The sequence below is a fragment of the Nannospalax galili genome, unplaced genomic scaffold (genome assembly GCF_000622305.1).
Source record: "Nannospalax galili isolate Female #2095 unplaced genomic scaffold, S.galili_v1.0 scaffold767, whole genome shotgun sequence".
NCBI classification, from domain to species: domain Eukaryota; kingdom Metazoa; phylum Chordata; class Mammalia; order Rodentia; family Spalacidae; genus Nannospalax; species Nannospalax galili.
In genome coordinates, this window is record NW_008357164.1 from 1719922 (window position 1) to 1740063 (window position 20142).

Consider the following 20142-nt stretch of genomic DNA (forward strand, 5'->3'; position numbering starts at 1 on the left):
AAGTAGGTTTCTTCTTCTCCACTCCAGCCCAGGTCACTTTTCCCTAGAGTCAAATGAGGGACATGGATGTATAAAGGCGTAAGTGCAGACCAGCCTCAGCCCCCACTTTGGAGCTGCCATGTATTCCTAATGATTAAACCAACCGCTCTTAATTACTTCTCCAAAAGTGGGCCGCAGGAGAAATGCATTTTTTTTATCTGTTAAAATTCTGTCTTTAAAATACCTAAGCATAAATCATTAGAACATATAAAATGAAGGAGACAACTCACTAGTTATGACATCTTTGTATTAATGCACTTTAATATGATTGTAGGAACTCATGCTAAGCCCTTCCATAGTATCAGCTTCAGGTGCCTAAGAACATAGATTCCTTTCCTGAAAAATAGATTGATTGGTCAAAATACTAGCTCTTGAAGATTATTTCTAGAAATTCACGTTGAAACATAAAATTGAATTATTCTTCCCTTCATAACAATTATACATGTGGTAATAAAAGTTGTTCCTTTTGTCCAAAACACAAGTCATCAATGGCTATTCATTAAGACTGAATTCTTTGTATTAATAAAATGCCCATTTATTCCTGAGTTAAAGATTATTTATATACTTTCAGATGATTTGACATTCCAAAATAAAGCCTTTAATTAGAATTTTCACTGCTGACTACTGCTGGGTGAGGAAGAGCTGATCTTCAGGCTGACTAGACCCCAGTGGATGAACTCACACTGAGGGGCATGTGGGTAAACTAAGTTGACATGATAGGCCTTAACGTATATGACAGAATGCATGAAATCCAGTTTGGGGGGCTGTTATAGGGAGAGGAAATAGAGGAAGGAGATAAAGATGATTAACATGTCTTGTATGAAATGCACAAAAATTCAATTAAAAATACATTAATACATTTTTAAAAGAATTTACAATGTTATAGTCTCTCTTTTTGTTTTCTCTAAAGTCTACTATCTATTTAGAAAAAGATTCCTAACATATACCAAGGGTAACTAATAATTCTCTCGTTATGAATAAACACCATATGATGTGAACAATATAAATAAAAAATTGGAACAAAAAGAGAAGAAATAAAATTATTTTCCTCATTTGAAGAAAATACATAATTCTTTGCATTCCTGAATAGTGTGATAACTCCCATTAAGAACCTAAGAGAATAGAAATGCTTTATTCTTCAGCCAGCAATAAACATACACACAAAATATTTTAGACATAGCTGCCTTTCTGCTCTGGGGTAGACAATTGTATATGGTCACTTCAAGGATGTACTAAGAATACACCTATGATCAAATAATCAAACATTACCTTTCTTCAAACTTAAGAAACCGAAATTTTTAAATGCATACATTTTGTTTGCTTTTCTTTAAAACAGCCGTTTTCAATTAATCTACATTCTTCCTAAATAAACCTTCAGCACATGCACTGGGCCATTCCATCAAATCTGATACTTATATTGCCTAGTATATTTCTAACCAGTATTAAAGATCTTCACGCTGCACACTCAGAAAACCTCTTAATATATAAGAATACCTTCATGTTTTATGAGATTATTCAGATAACACCTTTTTGTGCCTCAGTTTCCTTTTGAGTAAAATGATTATCAGCTACTGCAATTTCTAGCTCTGGCAGATATTCTCCAGAAAGAAATCTCACCCAGGTACCTTTTACTCCTTTGAAATTAGGGTATTGTACATACTCTTGAATTCTTGTTTAATATAAAATGACAAGCAAGTCAGAATGTTGATAAATGAATCAGAGCAAAATCTATGCCAGAAAAAGAATTTATGAAGTAAATTCAAATATCAAATACAAAAGTAAGCGGTGTTTGCCTTGTTGCGTTTTAATGATAATTTAACTTGGACAACGTTTTTTATTTTAGTCACAAACTGAGAAAAGAAATCTTCCCCAAATTTAAGCTACAAATGATCACATTATCTTTGTAAATATTTCTCATTTGTTTACTTCATAATTCTGCTCAAAAGTATAGAAATACCTTTTAAAGAATAACTTATAAAACATCCCTTCAGTTGATTATTACTTAGGAAGTAAATTATCACTTTCTGATATTAATAAAGCAAACAGACATTAGATGAAAACACCCTTGTTATCTAAATACATATACAACACCTCAATGAATCCTACATGTATACACCATGCAGGATGGTTTTTCTCATGAACTACCTCTCATATTTTATTAAAAGTCATAATATTAATTAATTTACTAAATACTTCACTTATTAACAAAAGCATGTCTGAGATTTTAACTGATTCATATTTAACTAAGAGACAAACTTGATCTCTTCACAGGTTGGAAAAGCACACACTCTGGAAGCCAGTACCATTTCACCTGCTGATCCCGGGCACTCAAAACAACTCTCCTGCAGTACTCACTGCCCACTGCTGACAAGCCATTGAAGTTTCTTCTAAAATCACAGTTTGCATGACACACTTGGTTTAAATGCCAAATGTTTAATGCCATTTTTAATTAGTAAAAAAAAAGTTCAATTAGATATTATCTGTCATAGTATTCAATTACAGACAGTTCTTCCTTAAACCATTATTTAAAACTCTTAAAGTATATAACTTAACATAGTTGTAACACAGTCACTATGTTTCAGGTAAATCCTAGGTCTTAGCTATCAAAAGTCATAGACTAACATACATACACAGAATCTATGAAGTCTTGAGGTAAAACAGGCAAATATATCAAACAGTAATTAAAGCTAAAGTAAATGTATACCAACTAAAATAACACTTTTTAAGCTAAATCATAATAAAGATTGTAATATATTGAAGACTTCCAAGATACTTTTTATTTTCAAAGTAAATAATATGTAAAATCAATTTCCTTCATCCATTCACTTCTGAAAAAGAAAAAAAAAACAAAACACTTGCTTCTGCATGATTTTCTTTAGAGATTAACTTCATTGTGGACCCAGAACTTTTAAGACTTTAATGTCTCAATTTCACATTAAAATCAGCTCCATTTTAAATTGGATGTAGGCACTGAGCCATACACACATACCTCTGGATAATTGGTAAATCATAAGATGTGGCAAGAATAAAATACTTTTATTTAGAAATTGATGTTAAATTTCACTTGTCCTTCATCTACAACTCTAACAGCTGGTTTTGGAACCCGAGACCAAGTTCATTCTCCCCTTCTGTGGTGATTTGGGATGTGAGGACTGTGCCCCCCCCCCCTTTAAGCATTCCTTTACTAGTATTGCATTTTTGAAGTTTAATAGGTTTAAAGAATGCCTAAGGAATGAATTAAAAAATATGTGGCTTTCCATGAAGTAAGATACCAGGAAACATAAAATATAGCCAAACTTTACCACATGAATATCTAATTAATCATATAATTTCAAACTACTTCATCACAATAGCATCTGAATCTTACACTTGACTGCTTCATATGTCTTTGACTTTATCCAATAGGAAAAGTTATTTTTCTACAGTGAGTGTGTTGTGGCACGGAGGTATTTCTGGTATGTAGTCAGAGTGAAAATAGAATAGTACATACTAAAGGCAGAGAAATTTGATTTTTCTAGAATTCTTTAAGCTAACTGGAAATCTCACTATGGAAAAGAAAGAAAAATGTCTTCAATCAGGTAACCCATTCAGGTAACCCACAATTTACAAGGCATCTGTCTTCACTGAGGAATGGCTCTAGTTTTGTGCTTTTAAATAACTGGCCGTCATTAGAACAGTCGAGTCTACATGTGTATGCGACAAGGTGAAACGAAATGGCATATTCATTCTTCCTTAACCAAGGGATCCTTTCTAGTTGGAGCACCAGAGGCCTCATTTGCTGTGTTCGAACAATAGCTAACAAAACCAGCAGGGGGCAGAACTGCTAACTAAACTGCCCCAAGCCAAGTGGTGACCAGGTATCAAAAGTAGAGTACAAACTTTTGGAGGCAGTCGACTTTCAAAGATGCTTCTAACAAACCCTTAAAGGAGTGGAAGTGAATCAACATAATTAGCAGAAGTCAATGAGAAATTGGAATTGAGTCCCACTGAGGCCCTAGGGTCGCCAGCGACCATCACAGGCAAAATGAGAAGCCACCAGCTCCTGGGGAAGGTGAAGTCCTGCAGCGTCAGAGCGGATGGCAGAGCTGGGCCTCCCGGAGCGCTGACTTGCAGTTGGGAGAGCTCCGATCTAGACATCTCCACCCAGGGCTGGACTCGGGTTTCCACTAAAACCAGCGTGTTTGGAGTTGTGTTGGCATTTTTCTCTCTGACTCTGCTCTCCTCCCTATTCCCCAACTTTTCTCTGCACTCGCGACAAAGCTTGCTTTCAATTGTGAATTGCTCCGGCCCTCCGAACTCCAGAGACATTCGCCTGCCAGCCGAGTCTACAGCACCTAAGGGACCGCGGCCGCCAGATGCCTTTTAGGGAAAGGGCGGGGCAGAGGACGGAGGAGGTCCAGGGAGGAGTGAAGTCGCTCTCCCTCCTCCGGTACTGACAGGGCTGCACTCCTCTAGGCAGGTCTGGTCATTCAATATTTGGTGGTGCCACGTAGGAACTTTTCCTTACCTCTCTCCTCCCACCCCCGGCCCCCTCCTCTTCCCTCCCCATTCCTATTCCTCTGCCCCCACCCCATCTGCCTGGAGAATTCCATCATCTCCAAGAGGGCTGCATGTCAACCTGCAAGAAGAAGCTAGGAGGCGGAGGGGGGTGGTAGAGGGGGTCACGGAGAGGAGGAAGCTGAAACTCGGGGGAAAGTGTCCCCTCCTGTCCTGAACCCCTCTTTATCATCTATGAAATGCCGTCCACTGAGAAGTACTTCAGAATGCCACATACAAAGTGCTCTCGGTCATCTAGATCCATCCCCTTCGTTTCTCTTATAACCCCCAAAGTAAAATCAGACTGTTTCTTACTTCTCAGACAAAGAGCTTTATCACGGTTCATTTTATACCCTTTCTCTATATTTTCTCCTCAGTTCACCCTTCAAAGATATCCCCATCAGAACCTGAAGAAACCCAAAGATTTGTTCAAAAGGCAGACTGAGAAAGGACTGAGCCAGAAACAAAAGCTTTGTACAACTGCCCTCCTGTTCAGGGTAATATTTTCCCTCTTTGCAGAGAGTGGAAAGTGATGAAGGGCGTTTTCAGAGGGCTGTGCGCCTGACAGATCTTGTAATCCTGCTGCCTACCTCCTAGCCTTACTGTCCCGCCTACATCCATCTCTGTCTCTCCAGTTGCCACTTCCAACCTGGTAGCAGCTACAGTCTGGGTTTTATTTAAAAGAACTGGGGGAGGGGGCGACGGTCAAGGGGAGGTGCGCAGAAAGGGGAAAGGCGGATCGCAATGTCCCCCAAAACTTTTTTTTTTTTCTTTTTAAATTCTTACCTCCTCTGACCTCTCTGGCTTGGAAGAGGAAAGTCAAGGCGAGGGTTGCGATGGTGAGATCCCAGAGCGGCCGTTTCGTTTTCCACCTGGAGGACCACGGCTCCATCTCCGAGCTCCGAGCTCACAACTGTGAACTCAAAAACCCACGAAATTGCCACCGCTGACCAACTTGGTCCCTTTCCTAGGTGTCGCCGGCGTTTCTTACGCAGCCATCGGGGAGGGAGAGGAGGTTTTTAAAAAAAAAAAAAAAAAAAAAAAGTCAAGGGCTTTTTTTCTTTTTCCTTTTCAATTTGATGGTTGGCTTCCTTCCTGTCTCTAGCCCCCTCCTCTCCCTCTGGGGCAGCCCCGCCGTCTGGGACCCTGCGACCAGTCCTCTGCCCGGCCCAGCCTTCACACTGAAAGCAGATGAGGAATTTCAAGCAAAAAGCTGAAAACCCGGAGCACCCCTAAAGGCTTCATGCCGTCAGTGGGCCGGACCCGAGGCTCAGGCAGCCCCCTCCTCCGCCCACTCCCCTCCCCGCCCCCCGCGCCCCCCTGCGCCCGAGAAACTGACAAGCAGACTCCAGGTCAGACCCAATCACACGCTTCCCGGCGGTCCCAAGCCCGCCTCTCTCCCCAGGCCAGAGGATCGAGACTCCTGCAGGCCCAGCCCACCAGCCACCCCCATCACCCGACTCCTCTCCGCCTCGGATCCCCCAAAAGAAATGGGAGGGAGTTACGAGGGACGCGTGCTTAGCTCCTGCACTTTGAGAATGAAAGGAATTGCAGGAGAGTTCCATGCACACAGTGCTGAAGAGCTTCCGTATTCAATAAAAATCAGCTACTTGTCTGGTTGCGCGGATGTAGGAGCCCCTGTTCTTCGGAGGGGGAGGGGAGAAGGCCGGCTTTTCAGCGGCCACACCGCTGGAGTCCTGGGCTACCAGCCGTAACCTTATCCCTCCGCAAAAAATCTGCTTCCTACAGCAGGCGTGGGACCGGCGGACCCTGCGCTGCCTGCTAAGAAAAGTATTATATTGTTATTTTTAACCAGAGACTTAGGGAAGAACGAAGGTGGCACCGAGAGACCCAAAAGTCCCAAAGCCTTATCATGCAGGCAAATTCTAATGGGGGAGCTGAAAGTGAGACGATTTCTCAAAATGTGTGAACTCTGCTGAAAGGTTCACTGAGGGGCTTGCCTCTTCTAAGGCTGGGTTCTCTAAAGGAGGGGAGGAAAGAAATATGGGAGCCGAAACTGAGAGACCAATCATTTGATTTTGCAGCGGATTCTGTCCTGATTCTGGGTGGAAGTGGTAGAGGTGGGCAGAAAAAAGTACTGTAAAGCAGGCGCTGAAAAGAGGCAGAGCTCACAGCTCCTCCTAAGGGGCCTGGCTGGCCCTGGGCCTGGCGGGGGGGTGAGGGGGGGGGTTGCTGAAAACGTTGTCACTCCACAGGAAAAGATAGAGGGACAGGTTTCTAGTTCCTTCTCCCATCCTCAAGATAGCCCTCCAAAACCCAGACCTTGGATTCCCCGGTTTTTGTTTTTTGGGGTTTTTTTGTACTTGAATTATTCCATCCTGTTGACTAATCCTTTCTGTTCTTGATAATTTCTACAATGTTTTTCTTCAACAGTGAGAGAGGTGTGCTAAGTGGACAGAAGTTGGAGCAGTGTTCAAGAGGGGAACAGCACACATCTTCCACTCTACAGAGATGTGTTAAATGACTGAATTTTTTTTTCTGTTGACAGAGATTTTAAGCCTTGGCCAGGGCCTACTGTGAGTATTTAAGCCATTTAAATGCCTAAGGGTCATCAATTAAGTTTATCAAGCATGAGTATTCAAGTCTATATTTGGCCTTGATCTTAAACCCCAGTTTCTTATTATTCATTAACATATGCCTGATAACTCATTTAATTATATAGGATTTTTTCATATGGCATAATAGTTGGTAGAAAGGAATCAATGACTAGGTGGAATTGCTGAAAAGTAGGAATAGAAGACTTCAGAACAAATGTGAACACTTTAATATAACTGTCATTTTCTGAACCAAAGCACCACTCTGACATCATAAGCTTTCTCTGAGATTACAACTAAAATAGCAGCAATAAAGCTTTTTATTTCTTTCTACTAATGAGAAGCTAGCAGAATATTTAGGACATCTTTTACTTGGGAAATATTGCCAGTGAGCTCTTTAAATAATAACCTCAATTTGTTAACACAATTTAATAAAATTATTTAATATAATGTTGCATTTGAGCCTAGAATGTCTGTTTAAAAACTAATAACCTCATGATGGAAATACAGGCAATTCACTGTCTTTATATTGCCTTGCCTTCTTAGATTGAAACTTTGTATGTATTTATGGTTTCAAAACTTATGAAAACCCGATTTGTCTGCCTAATTCTTTGTATATATGTGAAAACTGCTTTCTAGATCTTCACTTAAATGTAAAAAAGTGAAATGAAGACATGTTAATCTAGGGATACATATTTGCAAGTTTGCCAGAATCTTTTGTCAGTACTTAGCTACAGTGTTCACAGCAAGATGTGGAGCTAGGGTTCTTGACTTTTCCCTCTACCTCTCCTGGTCTATTAAGAGCTCAGTGGCCTTTAGCGCTGTTCTCAGTGAGAATGATGCAGCCACTCTAGCAGACACTGCCTTCTGCTAATGTCTCAGACCTTTGCACTGCTTGTGAAAGGGTTCTTTCAGGCAAAGCGTCTTGGGTGAATAGAGTTATTGCTGCCCTGTGCTGTCTGTACTCTGTGGTCTGAATTCCTCTGGCCCTTACCCAACTAAGTATAACCTGGGTCTGAATTAATGCCTCTGGAAGGAAACATAGTAGAGTCACAGTGAGGTATAATTATGTCTAACCTCTCTAGACTGTAGCCAACTGCCAGATGTAGAGTCTCCCAGAAATCTGCCATGGACTTTCAGATGAACTCAGTGAAAGGAAGAAGCAGCTAATGGAGCAGAGACAAATGGACAAGATCCATCTAGAGACCTTTGGCTTCACGTTGGGAACTTCCAGTGCGGTTTATTTCCTGGGCTGCCTCCCAGCCAGTCGTTGCCAATTGTTTATAGATAGATTCAAAATGTAATAAAACATGGCCGCTTCTTTGATGTAAGTTCTTAGGTTTGAAGCACAATTAGTGATATACTTCCATGTTGTCACATTAAAAAAAAATGTCAAAGTCATTTTGTTAACTTTAGAGAATACATTCTGCTTAGCAAAATGGAAAGAAGAGAAAGAATAATCACTTTCTCTGTAACTGTTTTAAATTAAATATGTGTCCATGTGGCCTTGTAAGAGAAAAAAATAACAATAACTGATGGAGAGGGAGGCCACATGAAGAAAACCTGAATATTCTGAGCAATCTTCAAAGCCTATGGAACTTTATTAAATATTGTGGAAAAACACAACTCTCCTAATGTCTTCACAAACCTCTAGCGATCAAGAAACCAGCTTCAGAACCAATGTTTTAATATTGAGACCTCAGTAATGAAAAGAACACTGAAGACACATTATCCGACCTAAATGTCCCTAATGCTAACAGTAGAGGAACAGAGGTAGAAAGAGTTGTTCAATAATCTTTAAATTACTATAGGCAGAATTAGGGCAAAGAAATATATTGGCAAATGAATGCTAAAATTTTATCATCTTTTAAAACACTTGGCATTCAGTCCCCTTTTCTCCTGCTAATGTTTATGCTTCCTTTTTCTTTCCTTCCTGTGATGTTAAGGAAGAACTCAGCAGTCTGTGTATACTATACAAGGATTCTACCACTGAGCTACATCTACAGTGCCTTCCTTTTCATAGATGGATGGATGCAGACAGACAAACACAGACAAGGAGACCTTGACAGACAGAACTTAAACATTTTCACCATTTTAATGTATTGAATAAAAATTTATTAGGGGAAGACACACATGTGTCATAAATATTTAAAGTATTTAAAATAAAAGTCCGTCTAATGTAGCCTTTCTCTAAAATCTTTCTTGCTCTTTTCTGAACTTAAGGTCAATTATTTTAAGACTGAAAAAGTAGTTTGACATTCATTTTATAGTTTTCCTATTACATGAGTGGCAGAAATTAGTTTCTAAAGGAGAAGTTACTCCCTCTTACCTCACAGATGGGTCATTATGTTGTAGAAAGTGGGGGCTGAGAGGAGACCAGGGATGTTTATTTCCATAGTCACTAACCAAGCTCATAAGAACCCACAATGACGACTGTTTTTTGGTCTTTTTTTTTTTTTTTTTTGTGTGTGTGTGTGTGTGTGTGTGTGTGTGTGTGTAACTTTACTATGAAATAATTTACAGAAGTTCAAAAGAATTCAAATGTAGGTCAATTTCCAACAAAATATTCAGATAAACACTGTGTACTTTAGAACATTGAATGAGCCAACTGAAAGATGACAGATCCACCCTGTTCAAAGGGCCTAAAGTAATTTCAAAGCTAAATAAACTCCAAAAAAAAATGAGGAAAGTGAAGAATGCTTGTTGCTCTTCCAAAAACCCTGAGCCCAGTTCCCAGCATACAAGACAAGTTGTTCACAACCACCTGCAACCTCCAGCTCCAGGGGACCCAATACCTTCTTCTGATCTCTCTGAAAACCCATACACATGGTAGATACACACACACACACACACACACACACACACACACACACACTCACACACACACACACATGTATGCACATAAAATGGAATGTATTCACACAGTTAACTATTTTCACAGGTAAAACAGTTCTGTTTCATAGTCTTCCAACCAAAACTGTAGGAAAGAATGACTCAGGGTAAAACTTATTACTTGTTGTGTTTTTATTTGTTTATTTCATTTTGACCTTTATCTGGATACTTTAATTCTCTGTCATATCTTTGCCTTTTGTGAGAGGGTTTAGCATTTAATACACTCCTCAAGTATCATGGGTATTTGTGAGTGCTCAAAAATATAAGACTTCTGACAAAATGACATGGATCAGCACCAACATCTATATTAGCAGAAGAAAAACCAGAGGACTTTAAAGGTTTTTGTGGAACACATGATTTTCCTAAAGGTAATGCCACACTGATAGTTCACAATGATGTTTTTTGCATAATGGTGTTCCAATTGTATTTGAATGTTATTGGCTTCATTCACACTGAGCATTCCTGATAAGGCTACTAAAGGTCAGGAGTTTAAGGTTTTAAATGGGATTATTTACCAAAAGTTGGAAGAGATGAAAATGGGGGATGGGTAACTCATATTTCATTGTGTACATATATGAAATCCTCAAATATTAGAAAAGAGCTTTAGGCAAAAAAATGAGTTACTTATAAAAATTATAAATTTGAAATTTTTAATTTAGAAGTGAAATGATAACATGGGCTATTTTCTTTTGGTTCCATTTCACAGGACAAATAACAAAGGCCACCAAGAGCCAAATATGTCGTTGCATTTCCTAAAATTAGAAAAACCATCCTTTTTATCTCTGTCTTATTTTCACAAGTTGATCTATGAATGTCTTTTGACAGAACTCTCTACCTGAAGAAAATGTTATTTCCAGACAACAATTTGTAATTGTTTTTATGTTATCATTTAAAACAATTCATTTATTAATAGTTTGAAGCCAGGCACTTGAGAGGCAAGGACAGGTGGATTGCTTTAAGTTTAAGGCTAACCTGGTCTACATAGCAAGTTCCAGGCCAGCCAGGAATGTATAGTAAGACACTTTCTTAACAACAACAAAAAAGAATTAAGAAAACATTCTAAAACCAGTTTTTGAGTCATATGCAATATTTCTGCTGTTTTTATATTTCAATATTTCTATAGTTTGAAAGAAATGGCAAATTTGATATTTAAGGCCAGTAAATATGATTAAATATTGAAATCAATCTGATTCTTAAAACATCTGCATTGACTAACTTCATCTTAATTTGTTTTACAGATTCTCAGTGCTTAATAACCCTCCCAGTATTATATTTTATGCCAGGGCGGGTATGCTCAAATTACTGCAAATTCAAATGCTAGACAAACAATAGATATTATTTCAAAAGTTTTTACAATCTAATCTGAAAAGACTAGAATATCACATATGGATATATATATTTGCCAATAAGCAACATTTAATCTCAAGATATTTTTTTATCAAATAATGAAATACAGTTGTTATTGTAAGACTGCTATTTTTATTTAAAATACTTAATATTTTCTGTTAGTCTTCATAACATCTTCATGAGGTAAGAATGTGGAAACTTAAATGGTTTCATTTTAAGGTTGAAGTCTGGTACATTCAAATTTAAAATTAAGAATACAGAAACAGATGGAATATGTGAACCCCGTTTGAACTCAGACAATTCTGTTCTTGTTATTGATTGTGATCTTGTAAAAGATGTGCTTTTAGGATATATTTTATGTCTCATAAGTTGAATAATAAAAATGAATGAAATCCCTGGTACTATGACTCTTCTAATAAGGGCAGTTAATGTCAGAACCGTATTTCGAGCTCTAGCATTATGTATGAGTCTAATTTGAAAGTTACATTTTGGAGACAATTCTATTAAATACAAGCTCAGTGTGTTTTTAAAGATAATTAATGAGGAAGAGATTTTATCCAAGAACCTACCTTCTGTCTTCACACTCTTCTGGGATTTTGGAATCATTTCATATTTCTCTACAAAACAAAAACCACACTGAAGTTAACTCTACTGATTTTATACATATTTTTGAAATGTTGGAGAAGATGCAGTGAAAGAGGAGCCCTTATTCAGTGCTGGTGGGAGCACAAAACAATTCAACCATTGTGCAAATAAATTTGGAGGTTCCTCAAAATTTAAGAATAGAACTACCATATGACCCAGCCAATCAACTCCTTGACATATACCCAGAGAACTCCACATCCTGTCATGGAGATATTTGCACATCCGTATTTATTGCTGCACTATTTATGACAGAAAGGAATGTACCAAATCTAGATGAATGGGTAATGAAAATGAGGTACATATGCAAAATGTAATATTATTCATCTGTGAAGAAAAATGAAATCATGACATTTACAAGAAAATAGATGGACTTACAAAGTATACTATTAAGAGAGGTGGGATCACCCAAACTCAGAAAGGAAAAAAAAAAAAACCACATGTATTTTCCCTCATAAATGGATCCTATCCTTAATTTATACATGTATATATGTAAAAAGCTTTAAGGATATAGTATAACATTTAGAGAGGAGACCAACATGACTTTAGGAGACATTAGGTGCTGAGGAAGAATGAAATGTAGGCAGAAGGACACATGGTCTTGAAAGAGGATAAAGAGCTAATTGTTTCTCTGGTTTCAACTCTGTTATAGTTTTTTTTTTTTTTTTGTGGTGGATAAGTGCATAAAAATGTAATTGGTAGTGGGTATAAAAATTTAAATGAATGGCCATGGCTTTGGAATAGCCATTCTCTTTATATTAATTTTTTAAAAGAACATTGCTTTCAATTTCTACATGTTATTTATATCTATTGAAATTTTATTAAAGTTTCAGTTAATTGGGGAAAAGAGGTATAGAAGGGATTAAATGTGTTTGAGAAGAAATATAATACTTTTATTTTGTGAAAACTCAGAACATTTTGAAAATCATCAGTATTATATAGAAACTTCCAAGTCAAGTCATTAAGTTTGAAGGCAAATTTATATCGAATCTTTGAAAGGTACTTTCTTCTATAACTATGAGAGCGGAAACCCTCATTTTATACATTCAGTGTCTTGGTTTCTCTTTCATTCTGCATCACAGGATTGTATTAACATTATGGTAATTGTTCCCTTTGATGATGCTTCAAACCACACAAATGAGCCAGCTTAATTTTTTCCTGTTTAAGAGAACTGAATTTTTGTATACATATATGTTGTACCTCATCCACTGGACCCCAAAAAGACCACCGAGGACCCAACACACCAAAATGCAAAAGCAAAGGTTTATGGTTTATTCGGGGTTAAGCTCGGGCTCTCAGACCCCACCAACTCAACAGATCTGTGCGGAGAGCCCAGAGTAAGGGAGAGTGGAGTCTCCATTTTTACCTTATAGGGCAGTTTTCATGCCCAGGCTTGCTTAATCTATAGTTTCCTGGAAGGGGGGTTGGGAATAGCAGGCAGGGGTCAGGGCATTCCAGGGCATGTCTAGGCATGTCTAAAGCAGCAGCCAAGCATTTTACAGAAGATAAAAGAGCAATTAGTGGGGATCTGGAGGGATTGGGGTAGCGGGTGAATGAAGACGGTCTCCGGGTTCTACATTCCCCCTTGTCTTCTAACTGGGGAGCCCAATCATGGGTTCTGGTCAGCCAGCTCAGAGGTATCTGGGGGGATAGTGCTAAGGTGCATATAGACTTGTTGCCTCTGAACCATAAGTTGGATGGTGTCTAACCTGTCCTTCATGAACTGTACTAATCTATTGAGGATGCATGGCCCAAAGGTGAGTATTAAAAATAAAACTATAAGGGGACCTAAGAGGGTGGAGATGAGGATTGTCAACCAGGGAGATTGGTTGAACCAGGACTCAAACCATCCCTGTCTGGCCTCTCATTCTAGGCACCCCTGTTCCAATCCTTCTCTTATTTTGGCCATGTTATCATTTATTAATCCTGAGTGGTCCCAATAAAAACAGCATTCTTCTCTTAGGGTGGCACATAGACCACCCTGCTGTAAGAACAGGAGGTCTAATCCCCTGATTTTGCAGGGCTAGCTCAGCCAACGAAGCGAGCTCAGGAGCCTTTTAGGTGAGTAATTGACTCCTCGACTCGTTGGAGATCTGAATCTAAGCTGGCTCTGAGCTGGGAATAATGCTGATCTTGTCTTGCCAGGGCTGTGGCTCCTGTCCCTATCCCAGCAGCAATCCCTGTCCCAATGAGGAGACTTAAGGTTACTGCAGTTATTGGCTCCCTTCTAAGTCTAGTGAGGCTGGTAGTTCTTGGGACTTTTAGACTAGTATAGAGGGTTAAGAAATCTTCATGAGTGTGGTAGGTGATCTAGGCAGGCATCTGATAACACAGAAACCCGATGTTCTCTGCAGGACTTCCCAATTTACACAGGCTGTTTGCCCCATGGTACAGGCCCACCAGGTGTCATTGTGAGGCAGGAGGAACTGCCCCCTCCCTGTGACATTAAGGGGGAGGATGGTGTTGCAGAGGCTAGTATAGGTCAGTGGGACCTGGCCAACACAGGTCCCAATGCCAGTTTCCTGAGATAGGGTAAGAGAAACATTTGATAGCCATCTGCATTCTGTGTAATCCACGAGGGAGAACGTTCCTTGTACAGCAATTCCCTCATAATGTGGGGGGGGGCAACACCATAGCAGAGCCAGCAAGAGTGGGTAGCGTTCAGGTTGGTTGCATTGAGGAAGTAATAAGATGAATTTAGCATCTGGAAAAGAATTTCCCAGGTCGGGGTAGTGGCAGGAGGGGGAGGAATAGGATCTGTCCTTGAGGACTCAAGAGCCTGAGTTGTTGGTGCAGGAGTATAGGTTTGGGCAGTAGGAAGTCTGGGAGGGGGGTTAGCTGGAGAAGATTTATGAGAATCATCTGGGGGGGTATTTAGGACTCAGTTGGGTCCCAGTGCATGGATGACTGGTCGGAGGAGTTGAACGGTAAAAAGGGCCCCAGGTTCTCTACCTGCAGCATATAGCCATAGGCCCCATGTGTGTCCTACATCCCACTCCATAGACTGTTTTCCTTTCTCAGTGAACCAAATTATGAGGGGGTTGCACCGTTTTTGGGCACAAGGTCCCCCCATACCTCCTCCAGTGGGTTCCTCCCCATCCCAGGGTGGTAGATCCGGGGGCCCGTTGTAGGGTTATTAGATCCCTGGTTGATGACCCTTTCCACCTGTATGTGCCGGTGGTCTCATTTGCCCAGCTGGCGTAATAATAATCCCCAGGTCCCCCACATTTGTTCTTAACTTGTCTGCTGTGTCTGTGGCCTGGACAAAAGCAGATGGTGAGGCTTTGCATGTGTGATCTGGGGCCGGGGTCTTGGCAGCCGAAGGGAGGAAAAGGGGTCTGGTTGTGAGGTTCCCATTCTCCTTCAAAGATGTCACAGAGATCAACCCAAAGGTCAGGGTACCAAGTGTTGGTAGAGGCTGTCTTGGAGGTAGAGTTGATGACCGTCCCCGTGGCGGGGTTGGTAGTTACCCAAGTTAAGTTTTGGGGCATATGGGGATTTATGTTACTTGCAGGAAAGGTGCCATCAGCCGATAAGCAGTTCAATGTCAACAATAGACAGGTTAGCAGGAACGGTCTCATCGGATGCGGAGCTTGAATGGATTCAAAGGGTGTGGGGATGCCTTCCAGGTAATCCTCTGAGGCTGCAAACCGGTTGGCAGGTTCTGCGTGGGAGTAGTGCACCCAAGCCATGATATCGTCCACTTTGAGTGCGGTAGAAGTCATCAAGAGGATTACGAAGGGGCCCTTCCATCTTGGCTTGAGATTTTTCCATTGGTGTCTGTGGATGAACACCCAGTTGCCTGGTTTAAACCTGTGGGGTTACGGGGGGACAGCAGCTTCATATATGGCTCTGAGTTGTGGCCAGACCCGTTGGTGGGTTAGCTGCAACTGCTGGAGTGAGTCCAGTAGGTCCTGGTCTCCCAAGGTTGGTACTAGGTCAGCTTGGAGGCTAGTTATCATAGGAGGTGGGTTTCCATACATGATTTCAAAGGGGGTCAAACCCATCTGGTATGGAGTGTTTCTTACTCTAAAAAGGGCAAAGGGGAGGAGAGCCACCCAGTCTGTGCCAGTCTCTAAAGCTAATTTGGTTAAAGTCTCTTCCAGGGGCCTACTCTTGGGTGAGGACCCCTTTTGCAATACCTTTACGTTCATCCACATATAGACAGAAAGGTTTATTTATGTCTGGTAGTCCTAGGGCAAGGGCCTCTAAAAGCTTGCGTTTTAGGGTTTCAAAGGCCTCTTGCTTTTCCTGCGTCCAGTTGAAGTCCTGTCCTTCTTTGGTAGCCTCATATTGGGGTTTTGCAATTTCAGCAAACCCCAAAATCCAGAGGCGGCAGAAACCCGTGGTACCCAGGAATTCCCCCGGCAAACCCCAAAATCCAGAGGTGGCAGAACCCCGTGGTACCCAGGAATTCCCTCACCTGTTTTCTGGAGGTCGGTGCAGGTATCTTTAGCACAGTCTCTTTGCGGGCCTTAGTCAACCACCACTGCCCCTCCTTGAGGATGTACCCTAGGTAAGTCACTTCTTGCAGACATATCTGAGCTTTTTATGCTGAGGCCCGGTATCCCAAGTCCCCAAGTATGTGGAGTAAATCCTCTGTCCTCTCCAGGCAGGACTTCTGGTCCGGTGTGGTGATCAATAAGTCATCTACATATTGTAACAGGCTTATGTCAGGGTGTTGGGCTCTGTACTCACCCAGATCTTCATGCAGGGCCTCATCGAATATAGTTGGAGATTTTTTAAACCCTTGAGGCAGTCGAGTCCAGGTCAGCTGGCCACTGATTCCTGCCTCCAGATCATGCCATTCAAAGGCAAAGTAGGGCTGACTGCTGGAAGCAAGTAGCAGGCTGAAAAAGGCATCCTTGAGGTCCAGAACTGTATACCATTGCCGATCTGGTGGCAGGGTACTGAGTAATGTATAAGGGTTGGGGACAGTGGGATGAATGTCAATGACTCTCTTGTTCACCTCCCTCAAATCTTGTACTGATCTATAGTCCCCGGACTGGGGCTTTTTGAGAGGCAGGAGTGCGGTGTTCCAGGCAGACTGGGTCATTCTCAGCACCCTCAGTTCCATTAATCTTCTGATATGTGGAGTAATTCTACATTTTGCTTCTAGGGGCATAGGATACTGGTGCACTTTAACAGGGTCCGCCCCTGCTTTGAGTTCAACATATATAGGAGGCTTTTGTCCTGCCAGACACATACCCCCTGTTTCTGCCCAGGCTTGGGGAAATTTTTGGAGCCAATCTGATATATCAGGGTTTGGTTGGATTGGCTCCTGATGGAGTCTATATTCCTCAGTCAGGTCGTTGGTGACTAGAACCTGAATCGGTGCCCTATTGTGAACCAGGGTGGCTCCTTTAGCTGTGAAGTGGATCTGTGCCCTCATTTTTGACAATAAATCTCTGCCCAGAAATGGGTAGGGACATTCTGGGATTACTAGAAACAAGTGGGATACCCGGCCCTTCCCCAAATCTACTTTTCTTCAGGTAGTCCATGAATAGGGCTTTGTTCCTGTTGCCCCCTGTACCCATGTAGTTCTGGAGGACACTGGCCCTCTTTGCTCAAATAAAACCAAATTCTGGGCACCAGTATCCACCATAAACTCAATTGGTTTCCCCTCTATTTTCAGGGTTACCCCGGGCTCAGGGAGGGGACCTGAGCCCCATCTCCCGTAGTCACTGTCTTCACCCCAATTAGAGCCGGTAATACCTTAGCTGATTGCTTTTGGCAGTCCTTCACCCAGTGCCCTTCCTCCTTGCAGTACTCACACGGTTTTTCCCTACCTTATTTCGTGGTCTGGATCCCACCGATGAGCTCCCTCCATACTGGGGGTTGGTTACCAATAATATCTCTCTGAGGTCCTTCTTGTGGCCGGCCTGTTGTCTCTCCAGAACCCTGGTTAGGCTTGCTTCCTGTCTTTTTTCTATTCTTTCCTCTCTTTTTTCTGCTGCCTCCCTTCTATCATAAACTTTTTCCACCACTGTTATAAAGTCCCTAAGGTTCTTTTCTCCTAGTCTATCTAAAGACTGTAACTTTCTCTTGATGTCAGGGGCTGCCTGGTTAACAAAAGCAAACATCACAGTTTGAGCTGATTCCTCCACTTCTGGGTCATACAGAATGAACTACTGGAAGGCATCTTGTAACCTCTCTAAGTATGAGGCTAGGCTCTCTTCAGGCCCCTGTCTGACATCATAGACCTTAGACACATTGGCGGGTTTTTGAGCCGCCATTTTGAGACCCACTAACAGAGTCTGGCGGTAGACCTGGAGCCTCTCCTTACCTTCTGCCATGTTGTAGTCCCAGTTGGGATAGCTAGGGGGAAAGCTGGCATTAATGATTCTTGGGTCTGTGGTAGGGTCCCCGGTGGGGCCCGGAACCAATTTCCGGGCTGCTTCCAGAATTCTATTTCACTCTTCAATAGTGAACGGTACACCTAGGAGTTGGTGGCAGTCATCCCAGGTGGGCTGGTGAGTGAAGAGAACAGTTTCCAATAAGTTAATCAAGTCCCTGGGGTTTTCAGAGAAAGGCACATTCTGTGAGTGCCAATTGTAAAAATCACTGGTGGCAAACGGCCAGTAATGAAAGGGCTGATTGCCCTCTGTGTCTGGGGGCCCTGCCGGCTGGAGGAGGAGGACAATGGTGTCAGGCTTGGGGGCCACCCCCCTCCGGCTCCGTGTGGCCTGCACAGGTCCCTGTGGAAGTGATGGTGGCTCCTCAGGGTTAGGAGGCGGGGCCTGCACTTGTGGTGCCGTTGGCGGGGTGCCAGTCTAAGAGGAGTAAGGTGGGGGAAAGATGTCATTCTCCTCCATGCCTCCCTGGAGAATGTGTTTCTCTTCCGCCTTTGGTCTGAGAGGGAGGACCTGCAGAGGTGGAGGGGGAGCAGTTGGATTAATCAGGGGAAGGAAGGACTTGACCCAGGAAGGGGGCCATCAGGTCGTTCAATGAGGCCTCGCCAGGTCACTATGTATGGGATCTGGTCCTGGTGGCCCATCTGAGGGCGGAAGACATGGTCCTCTACCCTGGAAATCAAACTCAGGTTAAAAGTCCCTTCAGGGGGCCATCCAACATTGAAGGAGTGCCAATCAACTGAACATAAAGTTGTCCATTTCTTCTTCTTTACATCTACACTATTGTTATGGGCAATTGTCTTAACATCCCCCCAGTGGACTAGTGTAAGATCTAGAGGGGAAGATGGGGTGTTGCCCATAGTATTCATCAGTCCTGTCCATTGCATTAACAAAGAAATTAGAACGAAGATCACAAGACACAAGAACGACACAGACAGACAGAGGGCCCAAAATAAACTACCACGGCTTTCAGATGGTTTACACTCTCGACCGTGTGGATTCCCTGGCTCAATTGTGCCAAAGACCGTATGGATAGGAGGTGCGTGTCCCAACAGGGTCGCAAGGTTCTCTGAGGTTTCAGATGGACTAGTGTCCTGGTGGGGTGTCCAGTGGGGAACACCCACCCTGACGAGGATGGGGACATCTCCCGAATCCTCCAGGTCGCCTTGCTAGTGTTCCAACGACAAAATCTGAGATCAGATGGCTGCAACCAAAGGGAAAGTATAGAAAAGACAGGCGGAAAAACACAGTTTTACAAAAACTTACCCGGCCAGTTGATCACAAACCTTTTAGGGTTGGTTCCTCTCAGACATCTCTGGGGGGATCCCGCACAAGCCCCCAAATGTTGTACCTCATCCACTGGATCCCAAAAAGACCATCGAGCACTCAACACACCAAAATGCAAAAGCAAAGGTTTATGGTTTATTCAGGCTTAAGCTCGGGCTCTCAGACCCCACCAACTCAACGGATCCGTGCTGAGAGCCCAGAGTAAGGGAGAGTGGAGCCTTTTATAGGTTTTAGACAAAGGGGGGGGGAAGGATACCAAAGATACATTTTGGTTTGTTCAAGGAATCTGCGTGCTCCAACATAATTTTAAACCTATTGGATGTATAAGGTGCAGCCCTGGAAGTTCCTTATTGGTAGGTGCTATTCTCAGGCTGTGGAATGTGCTAACTGTTGCCTGTGGGGCCTGGAGTCTCCGTTTTTACCATATAGGGCAGTTTTCATGCCCGGGCTTGCTTAATCTATAGTTTCCGGGAAGGGGGGTGGGGAATAGC

At 42.1% G+C, this 20142-nt stretch overlaps 1 protein-coding gene and 1 long non-coding RNA gene across 2 annotated transcripts in view; one reads left to right on the top strand and one right to left on the bottom strand.

The window, feature by feature from the left end:
* Col11a1 (collagen type XI alpha 1 chain) overlaps positions 1-5824 on the bottom strand; it is a 227622-nt gene extending 221798 nt beyond the window's left edge. The window contains exon 1 of the mRNA XM_008855066.3: positions 5362-5824. Coding sequence (XP_008853288.1) covers positions 5362-5467 — 106 coding nt within the window. The 5' untranslated portion in view covers positions 5468-5824. The remainder of the gene's footprint in view (positions 1-5361) is intronic.
* Positions 5825-6092: 268 nt separating this feature from the next.
* On the top strand, positions 6093-9400 carry LOC115067941. The gene is made up of 3 exons (XR_003847297.1): positions 6093-6366; positions 6970-7112; positions 9077-9400. It is a non-coding gene; the product is annotated as an uncharacterized LOC115067941 (long non-coding RNA).
* The last annotated feature ends 10742 nt before the right edge of the window (positions 9401-20142 follow it).